The sequence below is a fragment of the Acipenser ruthenus genome, chromosome 40 (assembly GCF_902713425.1).
Source record: "Acipenser ruthenus chromosome 40, fAciRut3.2 maternal haplotype, whole genome shotgun sequence".
NCBI lineage: Eukaryota > Metazoa > Chordata > Actinopteri > Acipenseriformes > Acipenseridae > Acipenser > Acipenser ruthenus.
The window spans coordinates 3,374,618-3,395,347 of NC_081228.1; the positions used below are offsets into that span (position 1 = coordinate 3,374,618).

The 20,730-nt window shown below is 44.8% G+C and overlaps 1 protein-coding gene across 10 annotated transcripts in view; it reads right to left on the reverse strand.

The window, feature by feature from the left end:
• The window catches only part of LOC117962610 (protein Aster-B-like), a 99,882-nt gene that overhangs the window by 15,878 nt on the left and 63,274 nt on the right, over window positions 1–20,730 (reverse strand). For 5 of the 10 annotated variants that reach the window (XM_059010242.1, XM_059010249.1, XM_059010251.1 and 2 more), the window contains 7 exons: window positions 20,452–20,662; window positions 19,521–19,541; window positions 14,084–14,107; window positions 11,905–11,925; window positions 10,115–10,138; window positions 1,059–1,143; window positions 422–525 (listed from right to left, as the gene is read on the reverse strand). In XM_059010242.1, the coding sequence (XP_058866225.1) occupies window positions 422–525; window positions 1,059–1,143; window positions 10,115–10,138; window positions 11,905–11,925; window positions 14,084–14,107; window positions 19,521–19,541; window positions 20,452–20,662 (490 nt within the window). Of the gene's footprint in view, window positions 1–421; window positions 526–1,058; window positions 1,144–2,894; window positions 5,490–10,114; window positions 10,139–11,904; window positions 11,926–14,083; window positions 14,108–19,520; window positions 19,542–20,451; window positions 20,663–20,730 lie in introns of those variants that run through there. The other 5 variants (XM_059010243.1, XM_059010247.1, XM_059010246.1 and 2 more) reach the window with 2 other exon arrangements.

The following is a 20,730-nucleotide window of genomic DNA, read 5'->3' on the forward strand; positions in this document are numbered from 1 at the left end:
AGACATAATGATTTTCTCCCCTAAAACATAGATGGTGGTGACATAGCTCTTATTGAGCTGCTTTCTCAGGAGAGGCCTGGATTAATGCTGAGCTGCTCCTTCTGAAACAAAACATGCTTCTGCTTTTACTTTGTGCTTGAACACAATTCTATATTATGGAGCTTCCTGACCACAGCGCTGCAATAGACCTGCACAATCATCCTTGCCTGCTGTTGATTCAGGTCCTGTGAAGCAGTGTTAAACCCAGTGCTGTGCTGAATGCGTAATGTGTAATGCATGTGTCATGCCATTAGAAGCCTGTATCTCACATGTTTGTGCTGTTTATTTCTCTGAGGACGGGGTGCCTGAGAACCACAGCTTTAAAAAGCAAAAACCCTTAGATCAGGAAGCAAGAGAGAAGTGCAGAAAGCAAAGTCCATACCAGAGTTTCCCATCTGAAGATGTTGCTATAGAAACAGATCCAGTTTTCGGAGAGGTAGAGCCGGCCCTGAAGGAGAATGTCTTTTTGCAGGGCGCAGGAGTAATCTGCCAGCAAAGAGGAAGGGTCATTACTGACAATCTGCACTGCACTGAGCTGAACAGCAGCCTGCACACCCACCCAGAGGATCTGACTTCTTTAACCTGGTACAACGCATTGGAATATTGTATTCAAATAAGTGGCGCCAAATGAGATATATTTGAACACAAAGGAATTAACATTGGGTTGTTACAACCACCTGTTAGATTGAGTTTAGTTATTAAACTCTTTACTGTAGTTTACACAGTATAGATCCATGTGCAGTGTATGGTTTCTACAGTCTCAGTGCATATAAGAAAGCAGAGTACAGTATAGAGCCATGTGCAGTACAGGGTTTCTGCTGCCCCAACGCATATAGGAAAGCAGTGTACCGTACATCCATACAGACACGTGTCCATACTCTTGTGTGTGTTGTAATATCCAGGTTGCAAAGCGAAGATGCATGTGTAAAGAAGGTATACTATCACTTATCAATAGCGACTGTTCAATGGAGGGACGTGCTACAGATTTATTAACAGATTATCTGTACTGAGTTCCTCACCCACTATGAGTCGCTCTGTGTCCGGCAGCTGTTTAAATAACTTCCTGAAGTCTTCATTGCGCTGTTTATACGTTGGACTCAAAACCTGAAAAACATCGGAAACGACGTCAATATATTTTTTGTAACTTTCTGGGCCACTTTACCAGACCACGCACCCTGCTAGCATCCAGGTCTGCAGTATTCACAAAGCATTATCTTGCACTGCAGCCCTACTCTGTTTAATGGCTGGCTTATGCTTTGTGAATACTGGGCCTTTGGCATGATGTCATAATCAGATGCAGCTACAGGATTGGTTTGGAACTCTGAGCGTTAGATTCCAAAGGGACGGGTTAACCTGTGAACAGTCCTAGCTCAGTACAGCACCCTGTCAATCCCTTTCCAGGAGGACAGATCTTTCCATTCCAGGCTGTCAGTCTGAAGAGCGTAAGCAGGTGGTGTGGTAAAGTGGAACCAGGCACAGCAAGGCTATCACTGTTTGCATACACCACTGAGCAAACACAGTGCTGGGGAATCCTCCTGAACACAGGCTCCCAGAGCTAACTGCAATAACTAACTAACCACTAGAGGTATTACAATGAAGGGTTAATTACTAGAGCAGCAACATCTTGATTTAATTAAGCCTCTCCAACTGAAAAGCATATGCATGTACAATGAGCAGAGGGGTATCTGGTCAAGCAAAAATTCACCATCAGGGCAATTTATCTATTTTGATCATCTAAAACAGAGGCGGACTTAAATAACAATGCCTTGGAGTTTGTAAACCTGAATTAATGTAGTAATGTAAATAACCAAGAACAATTATTAATATTATCATCCCTCTAATTGAGCATGCAAATGTGTATTTTTTAATGGTTTATTTATTTGACAGAATATTCAATATAATAAATCTGTTGATATAAGGATATGCTTTACATATAGTTAAACTCAACACCACATAAAAACAGCGCTTTTAAAAAAAGGAAGCCAGACCTTCCATAATAATTCTTTCACTATTTGTAACAGACACACAGCTTGGCAGCATTTTTAGTCTGACTAAAGACAGATGAATCAGTGCTTTTAAGATAACCGCTCAGAAATATATTCCTGTGTACAGCAGAAGTCATGGTCTCGCCAGGTGCTCCCACGTTCAGTGCTGCAGAGGCGCTTTCTTACACATCCTCACCGCTGCCACATTAAAGTGTTTCACAAGGACATCAACCCCTCAAAATGCCCTTTCCAGCTCTATCCTATGGGCAGCATGTTTTCAGTTTTTTTTTGTCGAGAGATTTCTCAGCCACCTTGCAACCTGCATTCTCATGTTCTACACCCACAACAAAATATTCACAACGTAACATATAACCAGGGTTTAATCCCCATTGCTGCCCTCCATGGGTGACGTGCATAACCCACTGTTCCAGCTACTGCAGCCTCAAATGATCCTGGGCAAAACAGTGTGGCAGGACACAGGGGTTAATGCAATGTTCTTTAATGCCTTTCATGACAATCCTCTGCATGTAAGCCCTGGCCAACACCAGGAGTTCCACAGCTGGAGTACCCGCACTCTACTAGTAGCATCGGTAAAGGCTTTAAGCCCACTGACTGCGACTTGAAAGGTTAAAAATTACAGAAGCAGAGGACCTCAGGTTTGGAAAGGAGTGGAACAGGTGGTATAGTGTAAGCTAGAGCCAAGCCATGTAAAAGCTTCTAAAAGTTAGACAAAATGACATCTGCATCTGTTAGCCACGGGATAAACCAGAGAGCTTGTGTATTGAGCCCATGCAACAAGACCCGAAAACCCAAGCCATTGGAGTTGGGGAGAGTGGAGGTAGCCCTGGCAAGGCAAGGAGACACACTTACTGCTGGAATGTCTTCTGAATCCAGGTCTTCCCACACTGCCTCCTCCTCCTCCTCCTCCTCCAGAGTAGCACCCTGTAGTCTCTGCAGGTACCACAGCACCTGGGCGTCCTCCAAATCAGTCATATGATCCCAGTCCAAAACAGAGTCGCTCGTAGCCTCCATGCTGGAGAGATAAGCCCTCTGCGATTCCAGCACTGGATTCACTGCTTTATTCTTTCAAAAATGATCCTGGCAGCCTCTGATCCAGTCCTCGGATTCCCCAAATCAACTTCTGTTTCTTTGCTGCCCTTATTAAATCCCTTTAGTCACCGATGCGGTTAATTATTGACTTGTATCACCGTGCACGTCTCCGCCTATCTCTGCAAACATAGGAAACGCCTGCCGCTTCCGAATACAGTAGAGAGGTAAAGGCTTTGCAGCACCGAAGACTCATCCAGACTTTTCACGCTTTTATTACTGCCCAGCCTGTGGACCCTGCAGACTTTGAGCACATGCTTTAAATGAATGCCCTATAGTAACCGTGACCCTTTGCTAGAGTTTTTTTCCCAGATGTTTCCTGTGCTTGCTAGCAATAGGCTTGGCTGCTACTCGGTCTGAAGAGTGAACAGAGAAGAAAGATTGCAACCAGCTGGAAATTAAAGTCATAACAATATGTCCTCTGCTTAAAGTTAAAGCTGCCAGAACTCTCAGTTGTACACAGATATGTATAAAGCACGAAGCGCTTGTAAAGCTGAGCCCGAAGCTTGTAGCTGCCAGTGATGGGTTGTGTTTTAAATAAGACGCTTAACAGAAAGTTTCAGAGAAGAAAAACACACACACACACATCGCCCTTGGAAGCCATATGTGTAATGGATGTCAGCTAAATAAATCAATACGCTTAAAAATAACAAATAAAATAATCACGACGCAGCAGTAAAGCTGTCAGGAACGTGTTTAAAAACAGAATGCTCTGGGACACGATTTCACATCCAGGGAAGAGGAGGGATCAGGTCGCAAGGTTAAAGAAAAGACTGGTGCTCCTTTCTGGAAACTGTTGTGTCGGGGTCCAGCTGTCAGGTGCTGCTCTGGAACTGCTCCAGTTATGCCAGTAATGTGGGAGTGGAGAGCTGATCCATTCCCCAGTGCCCACCACGCACATCAGCGTACCAAGGACAAAGGCAACCAGGCTGCAATGCTGGAGCCGGACTGAACGTGATGGGTTTTATTCAGCAGCAAAGTCTCTCCCAGCCTAGAACAGTGACACAGCACTTAAGAGTTGAAGCAGACACCTACCCACCCCTTTCCTCTTTCATTCAAGCCACTGTTTTCTCCTTTAATAGAGGCAGGCACCCCAGCATATCAGCATTGATTTACAAACTCGGAACAGTTTAGGGGTCCTGTTCTTAAAGTAAACTGCTTCTCAAAAGTTTAAAAAAGTGTGGTTCCTCTGGAAGAACAGTATGATGAATCAGGGAATATCTGCTCCTTCCTAAAATGATGTAGATAAGTAAAGCAAAGGTTCTTTGCATGTTTGGCTGTCGGAGCTCTTTTTTTTCTTTCTTTAACGTCTATAAATTATTGCCAACAACACGGAAAAAACATGTGGAATTTTATAGTAATCCACACCAGGTTTGCACAGAATCCTGCTCTTCTAAATTTCCAAGCAGTCCAACAGATTAGTCCAAAAGGACCAAACTGTTTTAGTTTCAGACAGAAAAATCCTCTGGATGATGATAAAACCAATTATTAAAAAAAAAATTACACATATATCGAAAAGGTGACTTAATCCACATGGTGAAACCTATGAAACCACAAGACTAGTGGTAGAAGACTGTAGTCGTCAGGTCTCCATCACTCAACACTGGGAAGTGCCAGTGAGAGCCGTCTTTAACTCTGAAGCAAATAGACAAGACTGGAAGCACCTGGTGCCCAAAAGAGGAATGACCTGAAGGTGCCATCAATTACACTACAGAGCAATGAGAACAAACGAAAACCTGACTGCACTGCAGCCTCTGCTCCTAACACTTTCTTACAAAACAACTCCTAAGGCGTTGAGCCAGCAAAGTGGGAGGGGTTTGTTTTCAGGCATGGCGGGAGGGGGGTCTGTTTTCCTTAAAAACATCCTCCTTGTCCAATCAGGGCGGGGCTGGAGGGTTTTTAAATGAGAAGCAGATGTATAGGATTTTTCACTGTGAATGTGTGGAAGCGGGGGAGCTGTTGGCAGAGAGAATCAACAGTGAGAGTTATGAAGACTGAAGAGAGACCCTCCTCTTTCAGCTGAGCAGTAGTGCAGTACTTTTTCCAAAACAGGTTACGAAGTTGTAGGAAAAACTTAATTGTTTGGGTAATTTGCTTGTATTTTTCTATTCGTAGAATTCAAGTTAAACAACTAATGGAGCCTTCTTATTTGTCTTGAATTAATATGAAACAATAAAATTAACTGCTGGATTGTCTAAAAAATGAGGTTGTGAATTTGATATAAAAATATACATAAAGCACAAAAGATATGTTTTTGTTTTGTCCAGCTACCTTAATTAAGAATCATTTCATACAATTCCATTAGCTTACATATTTTATTAACTTATTCAGGAAGAGAAGCTCAATGTAATGAACTTTTGAAATGGGGTATCTAAAAGGCGTTTGTGAGATTCTTAGCCCTTCCCATCATCATCACACAGTACAGCTCTTTCTTTATGTCTCAAGCTCAATGGAAAACGAGTCCGGCCCTCCCTCGAAAACTCCCACTCTCCACCCTTAGCTAGTCTGCGGGGTGAATGAACTCTGGGGCCACTATTTGATGGGGGCGGGGGCGGGTTCTACACATGCCAGAGAAGGAAAAACAACTAGCGGGCTGCCAAAGATGTGATTCACAGGTCTCAGAGAAGCTCACATCCTTTACACTTCAGCTCTGATTCCAGGAAGGGTTTCAACTACTCTAGTAAACAGCAGCAGAGAAGCCCCTGCAGTCCGTACAGTTACAGGCTATGGTAACACTATGCTGAGGGCTCTGACACGGGTCCTCATTTGTAATACAGAACCCCCCACACGACTGCCAGGGTATTCTGTACAATCCACACTGTATAGCACGTACCTTCCCAGCTAAAACACCATAGGATACTATACAGGACATTCCACACCTTGTACTGTACACAGTACTGCAGAACACAATAAAGGTGTGCTTTATAGTACAAAAGTTTCCTAGGGTTTCCTTACCAAACACTCGCAACTCAATCTGCTTCACGACAATGTAGAATACCACCAATTAATTAACAGTGACCAGTTTCAGTTTATTTAGCAGACATTACTATTATTTGTTTATTTAGCAGACACCTTTACCCAAGGCGACTTACAGAGACTAGGGTGTGTGAACTATGCATCAGCTTCAGAGTCACTTACAACTACGTCTCACCCGAAAGACGGAGCACAAGGAGGTTAAGTGACTTGCTCAGGGTCACAGAATGAGTCAGTGGCTGAGGTGGGATGTGAACCGGGGACCTCCAGGTTACAAGCCCTTTTCTTTAACCATTGGACAACACAGCCTCCTGGGGGTTCAATACAGACAGCAGCAGCTAAAATCAAGTTGCAAGGGCTGCAGACGGCAAACACAGCAGCCACTGCAAGCAAGCAACACAGCACATGCAGAGGAGAATTGACGCAAAGTACAAATCTAATTTAAATGACTGTAAACAAGAATGCCTAAAGGGGAAGGGATTTCCCAGCGCACTACGCAAGGGATTTGTCATGGTGCCACCCAGGTTATGCATTAACTTGCAATATTATTATTATCATTTTATTATTTGTTTATTTAGCAGACGCCTTTATCCAAGGCGACTTACAGAGACTAGGGTGTGTGAACTATGCATCAGCTGCAGAGTCACTTACAATTAAGTCTCACCCGAAAGACGGAGCACAAGTAGGTTAAGTGACTTGCTCAGGGTCATACAATGAGTCAATGGCTGAGGTGGGATTTGAAACGGGGACATCCTGGTTACAAGCCCTTTTCTTTAACCACTGGACCACACAGCCTCCTGCCTATAAAACATGTTGGACTCAGCAACTGGACTAAGTGGACCCTGAAGACATGCTGGAAGCATTTCTGAGCTGCTCGGAGTCAGATATCTTGTCAGCAAAATCCACTGCACTGTAGACTAGAAACACCAACTCGCCATTCGTGTCACTTATCTTAAAAAACCCCCAAAACACCATTACAGTTCTAAAACGAATAAGAAACAAACTTAAGACTACTTGCAAGTTCCTAAGTTAAAAGGCCTAGTCATTTAGATCTGGGTTGTTAACTCTATTGGGTGGGTTTATCCTTTCTGAAGAGAAATGTGCTGATGCCGCGTTTAAAGTAAATAGCTTTGAGAATTTAGCCCTGTGTGTTTTATGCCAGGGAGGAAAGGCAAACTGTTTGTTAATCTACAGTATGTCTGTCATTAAATCAGAGAAACTCTTCAGACAGGACAGTGCTTACATTGTCTTACTGTGCGCGGAGGAATTTAACCTAGCGAGTTTCGGTGTAGCGAAGGGAGGGTCCTTAATACCTTTCTAAAGCTCTGTTTTGCGATGGAAATGGTGTGGTCACATATTTGTTTTAGATACTGCCAGATACTCATTAATAGGATGCAAAACGAGCATTGATTTAAAATTTGGGCCCTTGATTTTCAAAAGATATTTGCAGTTGTTCAGTAAATACTGCATACATGTGTTTTAGTATGCTGGTCACAGGGTGCAAGGATGCGTTTTATAATAATATATTTGAGAGTCTGTGTGCAGAAAGCTATAAATCCTTTATTCCATTCCTCGAGCAATGAGTTCTCGTCTGTTTGCACTTTGTTCCACAATCAGCCACTGCCAACTGAGACGGTTATTTTGTGAAGTGAACTTTTGTCCCCTTGGAGTAAAGCCAAGAGCAACACTCTTTCCCTGGAAACCAATCCCAAAGAAAACTATTGGGTTCCTGTCACTGTGCCTTGGGCCTGCAATAAACCAAGATCCACTCATCGAGGAACACCCAGCAGCCAAAACAAAACCCAGAAACTACGACTTGCAGCTTGCTGTAGCCAAGCGGGGCCAGGGTGTGGTGGGGCTCATGCAAGCTCAGACGTTACTGGACGGTTGGGTTGCAAATCAGCCAGTTGTCATTGCCATGGCAGCTCATCACCGCCCTGTACAAACACACAGGCTCACCCCGGGCCCTGTGGCAGCTGTGCTTCCGACTGCCTCCCTGCTTGAGATACTTACATAAACACTTCCATGCACGTCTGAGAAACAAGCCCCTTGAGCAAAGGATTTCTAAACAAACACTCGCACACCACTGTCCCCTCTAGCTGTGTTATACACTAACGGAAGACATGGTATGGCGACAGCTGGATTTTTTTAACGGTAAAAAAATAGCTCATTTCACAGTCTAAAAATAGGTATTTCAAGATATTTCGTGATTAGTATAACACTGTCCTTGTGACATTGTAAAGTGATAATTTTCTGTAGAGTTGTAATGCAACAAATGTTCTTAAATATTTAAGTGCTTAGCTGAAAAACAGTAAATGCTAAAATGTAGAATATTTCAGGGTTTTTTATGTCCACCTTTTAAAGACATTCTATTTTCCCTATCAGTGAATTATCAAACCAAATGAAAAACATAAATAAAATGTAAAAACAACAACAGGCACATGAAATTTCTGATCTTTTTCGTCGAAGACAAATTTAACGTAGTGTGTTCAATCATTTACCGGAAGCAAACTAAACCGGCTGCCAGGTCCCTAAACTTTTGACTTGGACAGTGTTAGCGACCGCACCTTCGGATATGGAAGCACCTGCAAACCGAGCTCCTGCTATCTATAAAATTCTGCCAGGTCTGCTGTACTGAAACAGGGAGATGCAGATTTTATATGCACCAGAACATGCGTCAGGGATACCACTCCACTTTTGTCCTACATGATGCATCACATTTTTTGTCTGATCCTGTATAGAAAATCAGGAACGGATTTTGGAAGGGGGTGTATTTTTGTGTTGACGCGGCTGAAAGTAAGACTAAAACATAGGCAGGTTCCTGTTGGGCCCGGGTCATGTGCTGAACAGATTCATGGTAATTTCAGACAAGAAAATTCAAACTATGTAACAAATGGTTTGTGTAGAAGTAGCTGTGAGAGGTAAACTCTGTCGACATGGACAGACAATGGCTCTTCTGTTTGCGTGCTGTGTTATCAGGCACTCTGTTACTCTGGAGGGCTAATGTACATCATGGGTTGCGCTGCCAGTGTCACGCATTTCTGGATTTGAATGATAATCGTTTGGGAACTCTGGACAGTGCTGCATTGTTTATTAGTTATTGATACAGAAGCAGCGCACACGATGCTTAGCACTTTATTTAGTTTAGTGTCAAATATAGACAAGAAAACGTTTTGTTGATTATTAGGAGATTTAATAAAATAAACATTATGAATTAGATGCAATTCAGAACAAATGAATAATATATTAACAGATCAGGTGAATAACAATGAGATTCCCCACCCCAACTTTAATAGTTGCATGATCTCTTCTTTTTAATATATCGACCCTTCCATAAACCGGAATAAATACATCTGTTCAAGCTGTTCCTGGGGGCTGCTTAGGGGACCTATCTCCCATGGTCATTGTGGCTTCTCATTGCATTGGCTGGGTTTGTTCAGAACAACACGAACAGCACTGTAGAGCAGAGCTCAAGGGGTCATATTTTGTGAGCTTATGCTTTTAATGCAAAGTCTGCACCATAATTTTAAGAAAATACATTTTATTTATTATGTACTGTTTTTTTTTTTGTATTCTTGCACACATGCATGATCAGGCAACACAAACCATTGGTAAACAATTTGTAAACATGTAGAGACCAGTTTAAGGGTGGATTTCATAGATCCCGAGTAGATCGAAGTTCTTTCCTTACTAGTCCTGTTTATAGCAACAAGCAAACACCTTTTTATACAGAATTTACAAAATTAAAAAAGGTGCCACATTTGCACCAGGACACTCAAGCTAAGCATATCAAGTCAGCTACGTGTGTCTTGTTATTTATATTGATCAATGCACCAGTGCGTTAAATTGTTTACCATATGTTTGCATTGATAAATGCACCACTCCTACTAAGCTACTGCATTACAGAAGCTGGAACATGCGCACACATACACACAGAGGACAGCACACACACTAAACTGGCCAGTCAGCACAGGATAGAAAAGGAAGCTAGAAATACAAATCATGCTTACTCTCATGATGTGTTGTCTTTCATGCTGAGAAGACAGAGAGAAGGAAGACAGAAAAAAAGGAAAAAGAATATAAGATAGACAAGAGACTGACACGATCACAGGAAACACATTGAAGAGAAATGGGACAGCAGGAGGGTTCAGCATTAACTAAGAGGTTAGTAGTAGTAGTAGTTGTAATAGTCTTAACAGGACAGGCAACCAAAAGGCAGAGATGGACAGGCATGCAGGCGTTCTGAAAGTCTGTAGGTCTTCCTATCTCAGCCCCGCGGAGTTCTTAAGCTCTGGAGCTATATGAAAGAATAATGCAGTTTGCCCTGGGGCAAAAGCTAAGGAAACCTGCCCCTGGTCTGTTCACTAAACAGCACCAAACCAAAACCTGCAAAGCTTTAACACCTGAGCATAATCACATCTTTGCCATTGAAGATTTCAGTGGGTATAAAAAAGTATTATTACACTGCCCTCTTGTGGTCAACAAGTTGTATTATGTGTTTAGTTTGTTTTTTACAGTTTGGTCGTGAACTCTAAGCTCCTACATTTTAACCTACCATTCCCTTCTGGACTCTTCCTCATTTGGACACTTACAGTGAATATAGAAGGAAATCCAAGCAAACCAGTCACAGTAACTTCACACATAAAAAAGGACTTTTTTTTGTTTGCTTTTTACAACAGAAAGATCTAAATCAGTAACAGCTATCTGGACAGCTGTCACTGATAGATCTTTTTTGTTGTAAAAAGGAAAAAAAAAAAATTCTGTTGCTCAACTACGCCAAAGGGAGGCTAAAAAACTGCACTACTCAAAATTAGTTTAGGATCACTTTTTTTTTTTTCATTCCTGATAACGCTTGTAAATATGGAATGTCTGCTATTCTCCGAATCTCAAGACAGGCAGGTTTCAGGAGTGGGTTATTTGCAGCTTTTTCACGGGACTGTGCATTCACACAAACCCTTTGTCTGAACACAGCGATGCCAAACACAGCACTCTGACCCAGACAAGCTGCAGCTCGCAGGCTGGGAAAGCTACAGCCCAGTGCATTCCACCATCAAGCAGAGCTGAGCTGTGATCCTCAGCACTTTGAACACAGCGATGCCACACACAGCACTCTGACCCAGAGAAGCTGCAGCTCGTAGGCTGGGCAAGCTACAGCCCAGTGCATTCCACCATCAAGCAGAGCTGAGCTGTGATCCTCAGCACTTTGAACACAGCAATGCCACACACAGCACTCTGACCCAGAGAAGCCACTGCTTGCAGGCTGGGCAAGCTACAGCCCAGTGCATTCCACCATCAAGCAGAGCGGAGCTGTGATCCTCAGCACTTTCGCCTGTTGCCAAACCATCATCCCGATTTCACAGCCTTTTAATCCACAGTCTTCTGCAATATTGTTTGCCCCGTTTAAAACGTACCACTATGCTTGTTTACAGCACCTGCTGCTCTCCTTCAATTACTAGATGTTAAGCTGGGGGTCATCGCTACACTTGCCCAGGGCAGGCTTCTCCAACACAGCCAGCCTCTGATATAGAAGCATCTCTACGCCCAATATCAACACACGGATTGACAGGTCTTGACAGAATTATTAAAACCAACTTCTGTTCAAACAGGTCTCCGTGATACAACTGCACAGTTTTGCAAACCCAGCGGTTATAATAAGTTAAACCAACCCAGGACTGTTTTTAAGTGGAGACAGACCTACAGGTGATAAAGTCCTTATACAAAACAGGACAGTGCATTTTACATTACAAAACACAGATACATAGAAATCAAATATATAAAGAAAAAAAAGAGAGTGACTTACATTGTACCAGCTCTGGCTTTTCTGTAAATAAAAAAAAAAAGAGAGAGACGGCAGTGAGTTAAACTGAAAGCACAAGAGTTCATTTCAGGGGAAAAATAACATCCAGAGGTTATTCAATCAAATCTTGAGTAACCTTGAGTAACCGTGTGGAGTGCACCCTGCTTGCCCTGATTGTCAGGCCTGTGAAGAGTTTCTTTATTAACCTGCACCTCAAATTTCACAGAATTAGCACAACTGATTAATTTTACTAACAGGCTCTTGCACACACACACAGATCAATATGCTGATGTGAATTACCTCGACTCGAATAATTCAAGTACCTATGCTATGTATAAAAAATTGCTATTGATAAATAGTTTAACCCTTTAAGGCTTTTTTTTGTCAAAGCCTTTGTCAAAGCGCACACTCTCTCCGTTAGCTGTGGTTATTCCGGTACAGCTGTCAAACTATATTTTTGTTGCTTTTGTGTTGATGAATTCGCTGCCTGTCCGTTGACTGACAGACCCAGGTCATAATAAACAAACAGAGCAGCAATCGAATGCCGAGATGGCTGCGCGGGTGCTGACAGCTGGAGCAGCTGGTGTTCGTGAACCTGCCTGCCCTGTCAGCTAGAGTTTCAGAAGAGCCCAGTGCTGATCAGGGAAGAAATAGGTCTTGCACACCTACACTTCATGGATGCTGGTAGCCAGGTCTCACTTTTCAAACCCCTGTCTTACATTTTCATGACATTCGGAATAGTTTTGTATTCTGTCTCTCCAGTATACAGATTTCATTCTTTTTTATTTGTTTTAATTTCACCTGTGTCTATTCTATGCCACAAAGTATGTGAAGCCAACAGAGTGGAAAGGTCACATTGTCACTGGATTGCTAGAGAACTAGGAAACAAAGGCAGATGGCAAAACATTCCTTTTACAGTGTGCAACAGAGATAACTAAAAAAAAAAACTCAATATTAAAGCAATAGAAGTCAGAACCATTCAAAATCACTGCGAAAGGTGTTGCGATTTGTCCAAGAATATCACTTGGCATTTGAATAACTGCATAAAAATAAACACAGTATCAGATTCATTCACCCCTTTCAGAAAATGAAGTTGTTAGCGTAGTGCTTCTTTGACCCCACAAGGTGGCAGCATTTTCATTTCTTGAAGTTAGTATTATCTTATGACCTTTTGCATAGACAGGTCACTGGTTCTCGTCTGCACCCCAAGCACATGCATACAAACACACACACACACACACACACACGTCCGCCTAAACATGAAACAGGATTTCCTTTTGAAATTGTAAAGAGATGTTTGTCTGATTGTGTGTGTGGAGCACAACTAACCCCGAATCCGATTTCGAACAGTAAAAACAATTAGCACGGTAAGCAATTAGCACCCACAGCTGTATCCCGCTGTCTGCCACCGCACGCCTTGAAAAAGAGGTTTCGTATACCTTACAGAATTACACAATCTAACATCATCTTCTTAGATCAGAACAGATAGGAACAGGACAGGAGAGTTTACCATGGCCAGAATACTGTAAGAAAACCCAGAATTCCACTGCGCACTGCAGAGCGCAGACTGCACACTCAAACAATGCTGGTGTTCTCACTTTGTTTCAGTGGAAAACATATGAACATATGAAAACTTTCGCTTTGTTACAATCCCAGCCTCTTCTTTCAAACATCAATAAATGCACTCAAACTGAACAACCAGAGCAACTCGGTTACAAATGCTGAGCCATGCTGGTGCCTCCTGCTCATCCTAATCCTACGCAATCCTTTCAGAGACCCCATCATCATCACATTCTGCATTGACCAAGCAATGTGTCCCATTACCCAATGAACAGTATTTTGTGTACGATTTGGCAAAACCTTAAATGCCAAACAGTCATCAAAAGCAATTCACATTTGCAAAGCGTGTAGAGTCTAGAGCAAATGCTTTGAAAATATAAGCCACTGCTGTTTGTTCATTTCTCATTAACTTGTATTGAAAAATAACCGTCTAGCAAGAGCAGGGTTTAGAGTACTGTACACACAGCTCTCCAGCGGACAGGGTAGCTGTGCCGGATTCATACTCTGAGACCAGCTCTAATAAGGAACTCTGGATACACTACAGGGTCTCTGGAGGCTATAGCTCACAGGTGGAGGGGACGGGTCAGCAAGGGTAGAAAGGGAACTGGAAGTGAAATCTTACTTTGATCAGGTTTAGCCTGTCACACTGGAAAGAAAACAACAGAAGAAATGAACGGCAACAAACAGGGAAAGGAAGAAAATGAAACAAGTTAAAATATAACTGATAAAAAAAAAAAATATATATATATATATAAAGAATATATAGACTGCAGGGGATTTGTTTTTTAAAGGACGTGGGGCTTGACTGTACCTGGAAAGAGTTGAGGATTGAGCACAAATGATCAAATGAACTACTGCATCCATGACAGTACATACTGTAAAGGCAGAAATGTGTACATTCTTGTGCAGGAATGGAAAGAAGACTCCTATTGCATAGCAGATTCACCCTTTCCAGGTTTCACAACAAGCATGATTAACTACAGTGTATAGGCAACAAGCTCAGGTTAAACTTATATTACAACCAAGAATGGATCACACCGCTATGCAACGGGAGTCTTATTTCCATCCCTGTTATGAAAACACAGTAGCACAGTATTACTATGCCGTACAATGATATCGAAGAGCATACTGCAATTTATTACAATACTATCTCAATAGCTTGCTACGAGTGCTGAGCTTCATTTTATAACATCCTTTTAACACATTTATAAAATATCAGAACTGATCCTTGTATTTCAGCCCACTTACTTAGGTAACTTGATAAGATGCAAGGTATACAGTATTCAACAGCATGCAGCAGCAGTGGCTTGCTCTGTACTTCTAACCCATTCTCGCTCTGCTTCCGGCGGTCAGCTTTAATGATCTAAATAACAGCGGAACTAAATGTAAACCCTCCCTATCACAGACCCTACTGCGTGTGTTATTTGAGGCTACAACTGAGAGACTAATATAGAGTTATCGTGGAAGAATTTACGGTAGATCAGCCACTGCTTAGATCATTAAAAACATACCCCTGTCTTTATTGTGCTTTGCACCAATCTTGGCTTTAAGTTTGACTTCACTAGTAAGAAGAAACTAAGCAAATGTATACAGTGCAACCCCTTTATAACGCTGCAGACATGAGTCGTAGTTAAGAGGCTGTGGGAAGCGTGTTCCACGACCACACCACATTACTACTGGTCCTGCTGTAAATAGAGACCTCTTGTACAACGCAGTACTCTAGTTTCCTTCAAACTGAAGTTCAGAGCTGAATTCATGCAAGCACAGCACTGTAAATCTGACCGATCCTCACTGACCTCCCAATACAGCGTGACGTCCACTGAGCCAGCACTAACACTGAGAACAATAAGCAGATCACAGGGAGTTATGCTGCTGGGAGTAAGTTCCTTTCCACTAGCCACACTTCCCTGACTTGTTTTTATTGCATTAGTCTAGGTTGGAAGAACTCACGTTGTGGGAAAGTCCCAAAGCCCTACAGACACAGTGTGTGTGTGTGTGTGTGTGTGTGTGTTGTTGTGCCAGTGCTACAGTAAACGTGACCTTGCAGGAGTGCTACATGTGTGTGCATCTGACATAATTCTGCAAAGTGTGCGAGTAGCAATATTAAAATGCCAATCATGAAGCAAAAACTGTCAAATGTTTTGGGATTACACAAGGTTTCTGTTCTACAGAGTGAAAGAAGAATGTAAAATCTACTGTACTAGCTTACCGTAGTAAAGTAATAATGAACTAATACGCTAGGGAAGTAGACTCTCTATAGGGTGGGACGAATTAAGCCATTTTTCGATTGAGCCTATGAATATTGCAACAGAGAAATGCATTGCATCATTCCAGATTGTGCTGCATAAACTCCCTAGGGGTGTAGAGATGGAATCTAGTCAACGCCAAGGGGAGTATTTGGACAAGAGCAAAAATAAAGGCCTTTTCGAGTCAGAAAGCTGTTGTTGGCTTGCATGGCATTCACATTAGCACTGTGCTTGTTGCAGTACAGCCAGACTGTCTGTTAACCAATGCAGGGACTAAACGTATCAACACATTTTTAAAAGGTGGAAAGTATGATGCATGATTATTAAGAATAGAAAATGTATCTGAAAGCTGGTTGCTCAGTCAAGGACATCTGCACAGCAGAATCTGGGACATCAGAAATGTTCAAAGTTTATTTTGCAAATGCTGGGATTGATAATCTGAAATGAAAGCCGATTTTGAATGGGAGGGGGGTGGGGGGGTGTGGCAAAGTGCCCCGCCCCTGTGTGCATTTGTGTGTTCTGTGTATGTATGTTGCGTGCGTATGTTAATGTTGGTGTATAGATTGGTACACGGGATATAAACGGGTCTGTGTTTCACGTGTGTTTAAAGTGTATAATTATATTTAGGCACGAGGATGGCACATCACTTCACGTGCAGATAAAATGTGTATAATGTGTGGCACGGGGTTGCACGTAATGAATTCACGTGCTGGGATTCAAGTGAGTAATTAATTAGTAATTGAATCCCAGCACAACAGTATATATAGATGCACAGTTTCACTCAGTCGGGGTTGGGTGTTCGGAAGAGGAGAACGGGTGAGAAAGAGAGAGAGGAGTAATTTAAAGTAAAGATCGTAAATAAAGTGTTTGTACTCACCGTGTTTGTTTGTCTGTCCGTGCACCGTTTGTTAAGTGTTTAGTCCGTTTTGTATGTCTATTTATTTTGGCGTGTAGTGCCGTGTCCCGTGTTTTGTTGTTTCAAACCTTTTATTTTCTGTCTGTTTATTAAATGCTGAACGCGATCACGCGTTCAGCCTCACCAAAACCCCATCTCTCTGTTTATTGTGTTCCTGTTTCTGGTCTGACGCCACCCACTCCGGCCGTCTTTGTGACACGTGGTGTCCTGCGTGGGATCGACAGCGCCTCCAGGACTCAGGCCAGAGCAGGAACCGCAGTTTGGATTTAAAAAAAAGAGAAAAAAAAAAAAAAAAAATGGCAGAAGACGCCATCAAAGTGCGGGACTGGATGCTGGAGAATGCTGGGCTGGAGGCCCAGTCTCTGCCCATAGTCGTCCAGGCCCTGTGGATGATGGACTGTGAGAGATGGGAGGCCTATCAGGAGGAACACACCCCAAACACCTTGGAGGAAGGTGTGGAGTTTGTCCTCAGCTACCTGGAGGCAACCATAAATGGAACAGCAGCCCAGGTAGCAGGACCACCAGCAGAGGAGTACCTGCTGTCCCCATCTCCACCAGCAGAGGGTGAGTACCTGCTGTCCCCATCTCCACCAGCAGAGGGTGAGTACCTGCTGTCCCCATCTCCACCAGCAGAGGGTGAGTACCTGCTGTCCCCATCTCCACCAGCAGAGGGTGAGTACCTGCTGTCCCCATCTCCACCAGCAGAGGGTGAATGCCTGCTGGTTTTGCCTCCACAGCCCAAATGGGAGGAGCCTGAGCATCCACAGCCCAAATGGGAGGAGCCCAAGCGGAAGGAGCCCGAATGTCCTACGCCTGAGTGGGAGGAGCCCGAACGTCCTACGCCTGAGTGGGAGGAGCCCGAACGTCCTACGCCTGAGTGGGAGGAGCCCGAACGTCCTACGCCTGAGTGGGAGGAGCCCGAACGTCCTACGCCTGAGTGGGAGGAGCCCGAACGTCCTACGCCTGAGTGGGGGGAGCCCGAACGTCCACAGCCCAACAGGGAGGAGTCGGGGCGTCCACAGCCCAACAGGGAGGAGTCGGGGCGTCCACAGCCCAACAGGGAGGAGTCGGGGCGTCCACAGCCCAACAGGGAGGAGTCGGGGCGTCCACAGCCCAAAGGGAGGCAAGTCGGGGCTTCCACAGCCCTGGGACCCAAGCCACCAGCAGAGGGAAAATGCCTGCTGGTTCAGCCCCAGGAGCCAGAAGGGGAGGAGTTACAGGCTCAACCCCCTGAAAATTTTTTGGGGGGAGAAGGGCAGGATGCTGGTGTCCCCCAGCAGCCTCTCGCTATGCTGCTGAAGGCAGCACGGCGTGCACATGCCCAGCCGCCACAGCAGAGGGAGCCAGCACCGCCAGGAGCAGAGGAGCTGGAGCTGCCTCTGCCTCCACCACCTCCAGGAGCAGAGGAGCAGGAGCTGCCTCTGCCTCCACCACCTCCAGGAGCAGAGGAGCAGGAGCTGCCTCTGCCTCCGCCACCACCACCGCAAGGAGCAGAGGAGCAGGAGCTGCCTCTGCCTCCGCCACCACCACCGCCAGGAGCAGAGGAGCAGGAGCTGCCTCTGCCTCCACCACCGCAAGGAGCAGAGGAGCAGGAGCTGCCTCTGCCTCCGCCACCACCACCGCAAGGAGCAGAGGAGCTGGAGCTGCCTCTGCCTCCGCCACCACCACCGCCAGGAGCAGAGGAGCTGGAGCTGCCTCTGCTGCCCGTACCTCCGCAGGGAGTACGGTGGCCGGAGCCCCAGAAAGGGGAGCTGCCGGCCACGAAGGGGGACGAGGTCTGGAGACCACTTTCCCCAGCAGCAGTTTCGCTGCAGGAGTTCTTGTGGCCGGAGCCCCACAGGAGGGAGCTGCCGGCTACGAAGAAGGGGGAGGTCGGGGGACCACCTGCCCCCGCAGCTTTTTCGCTGCAGGACAGGACCAACAGGCTGTCAGCCGTGCCACTACCGGCAGGGGTGCTGACAGCATGGCCAGCCATGGGCCCACTGGAGCCTCCCTTCCCAGCCCGAGACTTTGTCCTGGACTGCTGGATTTTTAAGGGGGGAGGTGGCCGTTGAGGCCATGTGTGCTGCGCACAAGGGGGGGTATATGTGGCAAAGTGCCCCGCCCCTGTGTGCATTTGTGTGTTCTGTGTATGTATGTTGCGTGCGTATGTTAATGTTGGTGTATAGATTGGTACACGGGATATAAACGGGTCTGTGTTTCACGTGTGTTTAAAGTGTATAATTATATTTAGGCACGAGGATGGCACATCACTTCACGTGCAGATAAAATGTGTATAATGTGTGGCACGGGGTTGCACGTAATGAATTCACGTGCTGGGATTCAAGTGAGTAATTAATTAGTAATTGAATCCCAGCACAACAGTATATATAGATGCACAGTTTCACTCAGTCGGGGTTGGGTGTTCGGAAGAGGAGAACGGGTGAGAAAGAGAGAGAGGAGTAATTTAAAGTAAAGATCGTAAATAAAGTGTTTGTACTCACCGTGTTTGTTTGTCTGTCCGTGCACCGTTTGTTAAGTGTTTAGTCCGTTTTGTATGTCTATTTATTTTGGCGTGTAGTGCCGTGTCCCGTGTTTTGTTGTTTCAAACCTTTTATTTTCTGTCTGTTTATTAAATGCTGAACGCGATCACGCGTTCAGCCTCACCAAAACCCCATCTCTCTGTTTATTGTGTTCCTGTTTCTGGTCTGACGCCACCCACTCCGGCCGTCTTTGTGACAGGGGGTCACACACCGAGATACGGCAGGGGGGTGGGCTTCAGGGTAGGAGATGGGGAGCCGTGATGCAAGCACACACGGGCACGCACGCGCACACACACACACACACACACACACACAGAGCAGGGCACAGGACACACAGGGTGATGCAGAACAACAGAAAAGAAGAATACTGCTTACTTTGGAAAGTCGCTTGTGAGACTAGGCATGCATAGAAGAGAATAAAAGAAAAATCACAAAATAAAACTGCAGCAGCAGCAACAGTCAGAGCATCACTACAATTCACACGGTAACCTAAAAAACACAAACAAACAAACAAAATGACAAACCAAGACTAAAAGCAGCCGGACAGCAATTTGAAGTAGCTGCTTCTCCACTACTGCACAGTGGCCCGACCATGAGCTCTTCTGATCTACACACAAAGCTACAGTACTGTGTGCAGACAGCCCCAGTATGATGAACCCTTGTCTATATCTGAGCCTGTTGAGTCTTGGAAAACATGAGGCTGCTCTGTGTTAAAAAACCCTAACACCAAGATGGCAGCACATAACACTGTTAAGGGTGCAGAGGAAGTGTGGGTATCCTCTGAGAAAACCAGGATATCATAACGATCAATACAAAACAAAACCAGCATCACGCATGAATGCATGTTATTGATTACAGATCTGCTAGACTGGTAGCAGAGCAGTGTAGGTTTTTAGAAGAAATGTCACACAGTTTACTGCAGAATCATGCCCCTGACTAGGTAGCCCCTAAACACCCTCACCACTCTCTGTGTAAAGATCTCCTTCCCTCTGTCCTCTGTCGATCTCCACTTAACTTCCAACTGTGTATTCTTGTCCCGATTTCTGTACTGTGATTAAAGTATTGGTTTTGATCTGAGGAACAAAGGGCAGGATGGCAGGAGCTGGCCTTCGATGAACTTGAGCTACTTCACTAGGCTGGCAGGCTGGACCACACTGTAAACGATACACGCGGCTGAGCCGTTTTTACTTTCCCGTTATGTCCAAATCAAATTCATTTGAAGTCTTCACTGTCCTCAGGGAACCCCTGGAATGGAGCTGGTCTCTCCCTCCCGTCCCCAGTCCCCCGTCCCCTGTCCCCCACTCACCTTGGAGTTCTTGCCCCCGCTGCGGCCTGACTGCGAGGAGTAGCTGCGCTGGACCCCCTGCTCGGGGGTCGAGGGTGATTTATCCGAGGAGTGGTCCGAGCCCTTCTCCACCATGTTCTCACCCTCCACGCTCTGGGGGGTGGGCGATCGCGAGCGCTTGCGAAGGATGGGCGAGCAAGCGGGCGTGCTCCGGTTTGAGTTACTGGCAGTGCTGGAGACACAACAGAAGAGAAGAAATCAAATAAACATGTGACAACATTATCAATACTCCCGCCTCCC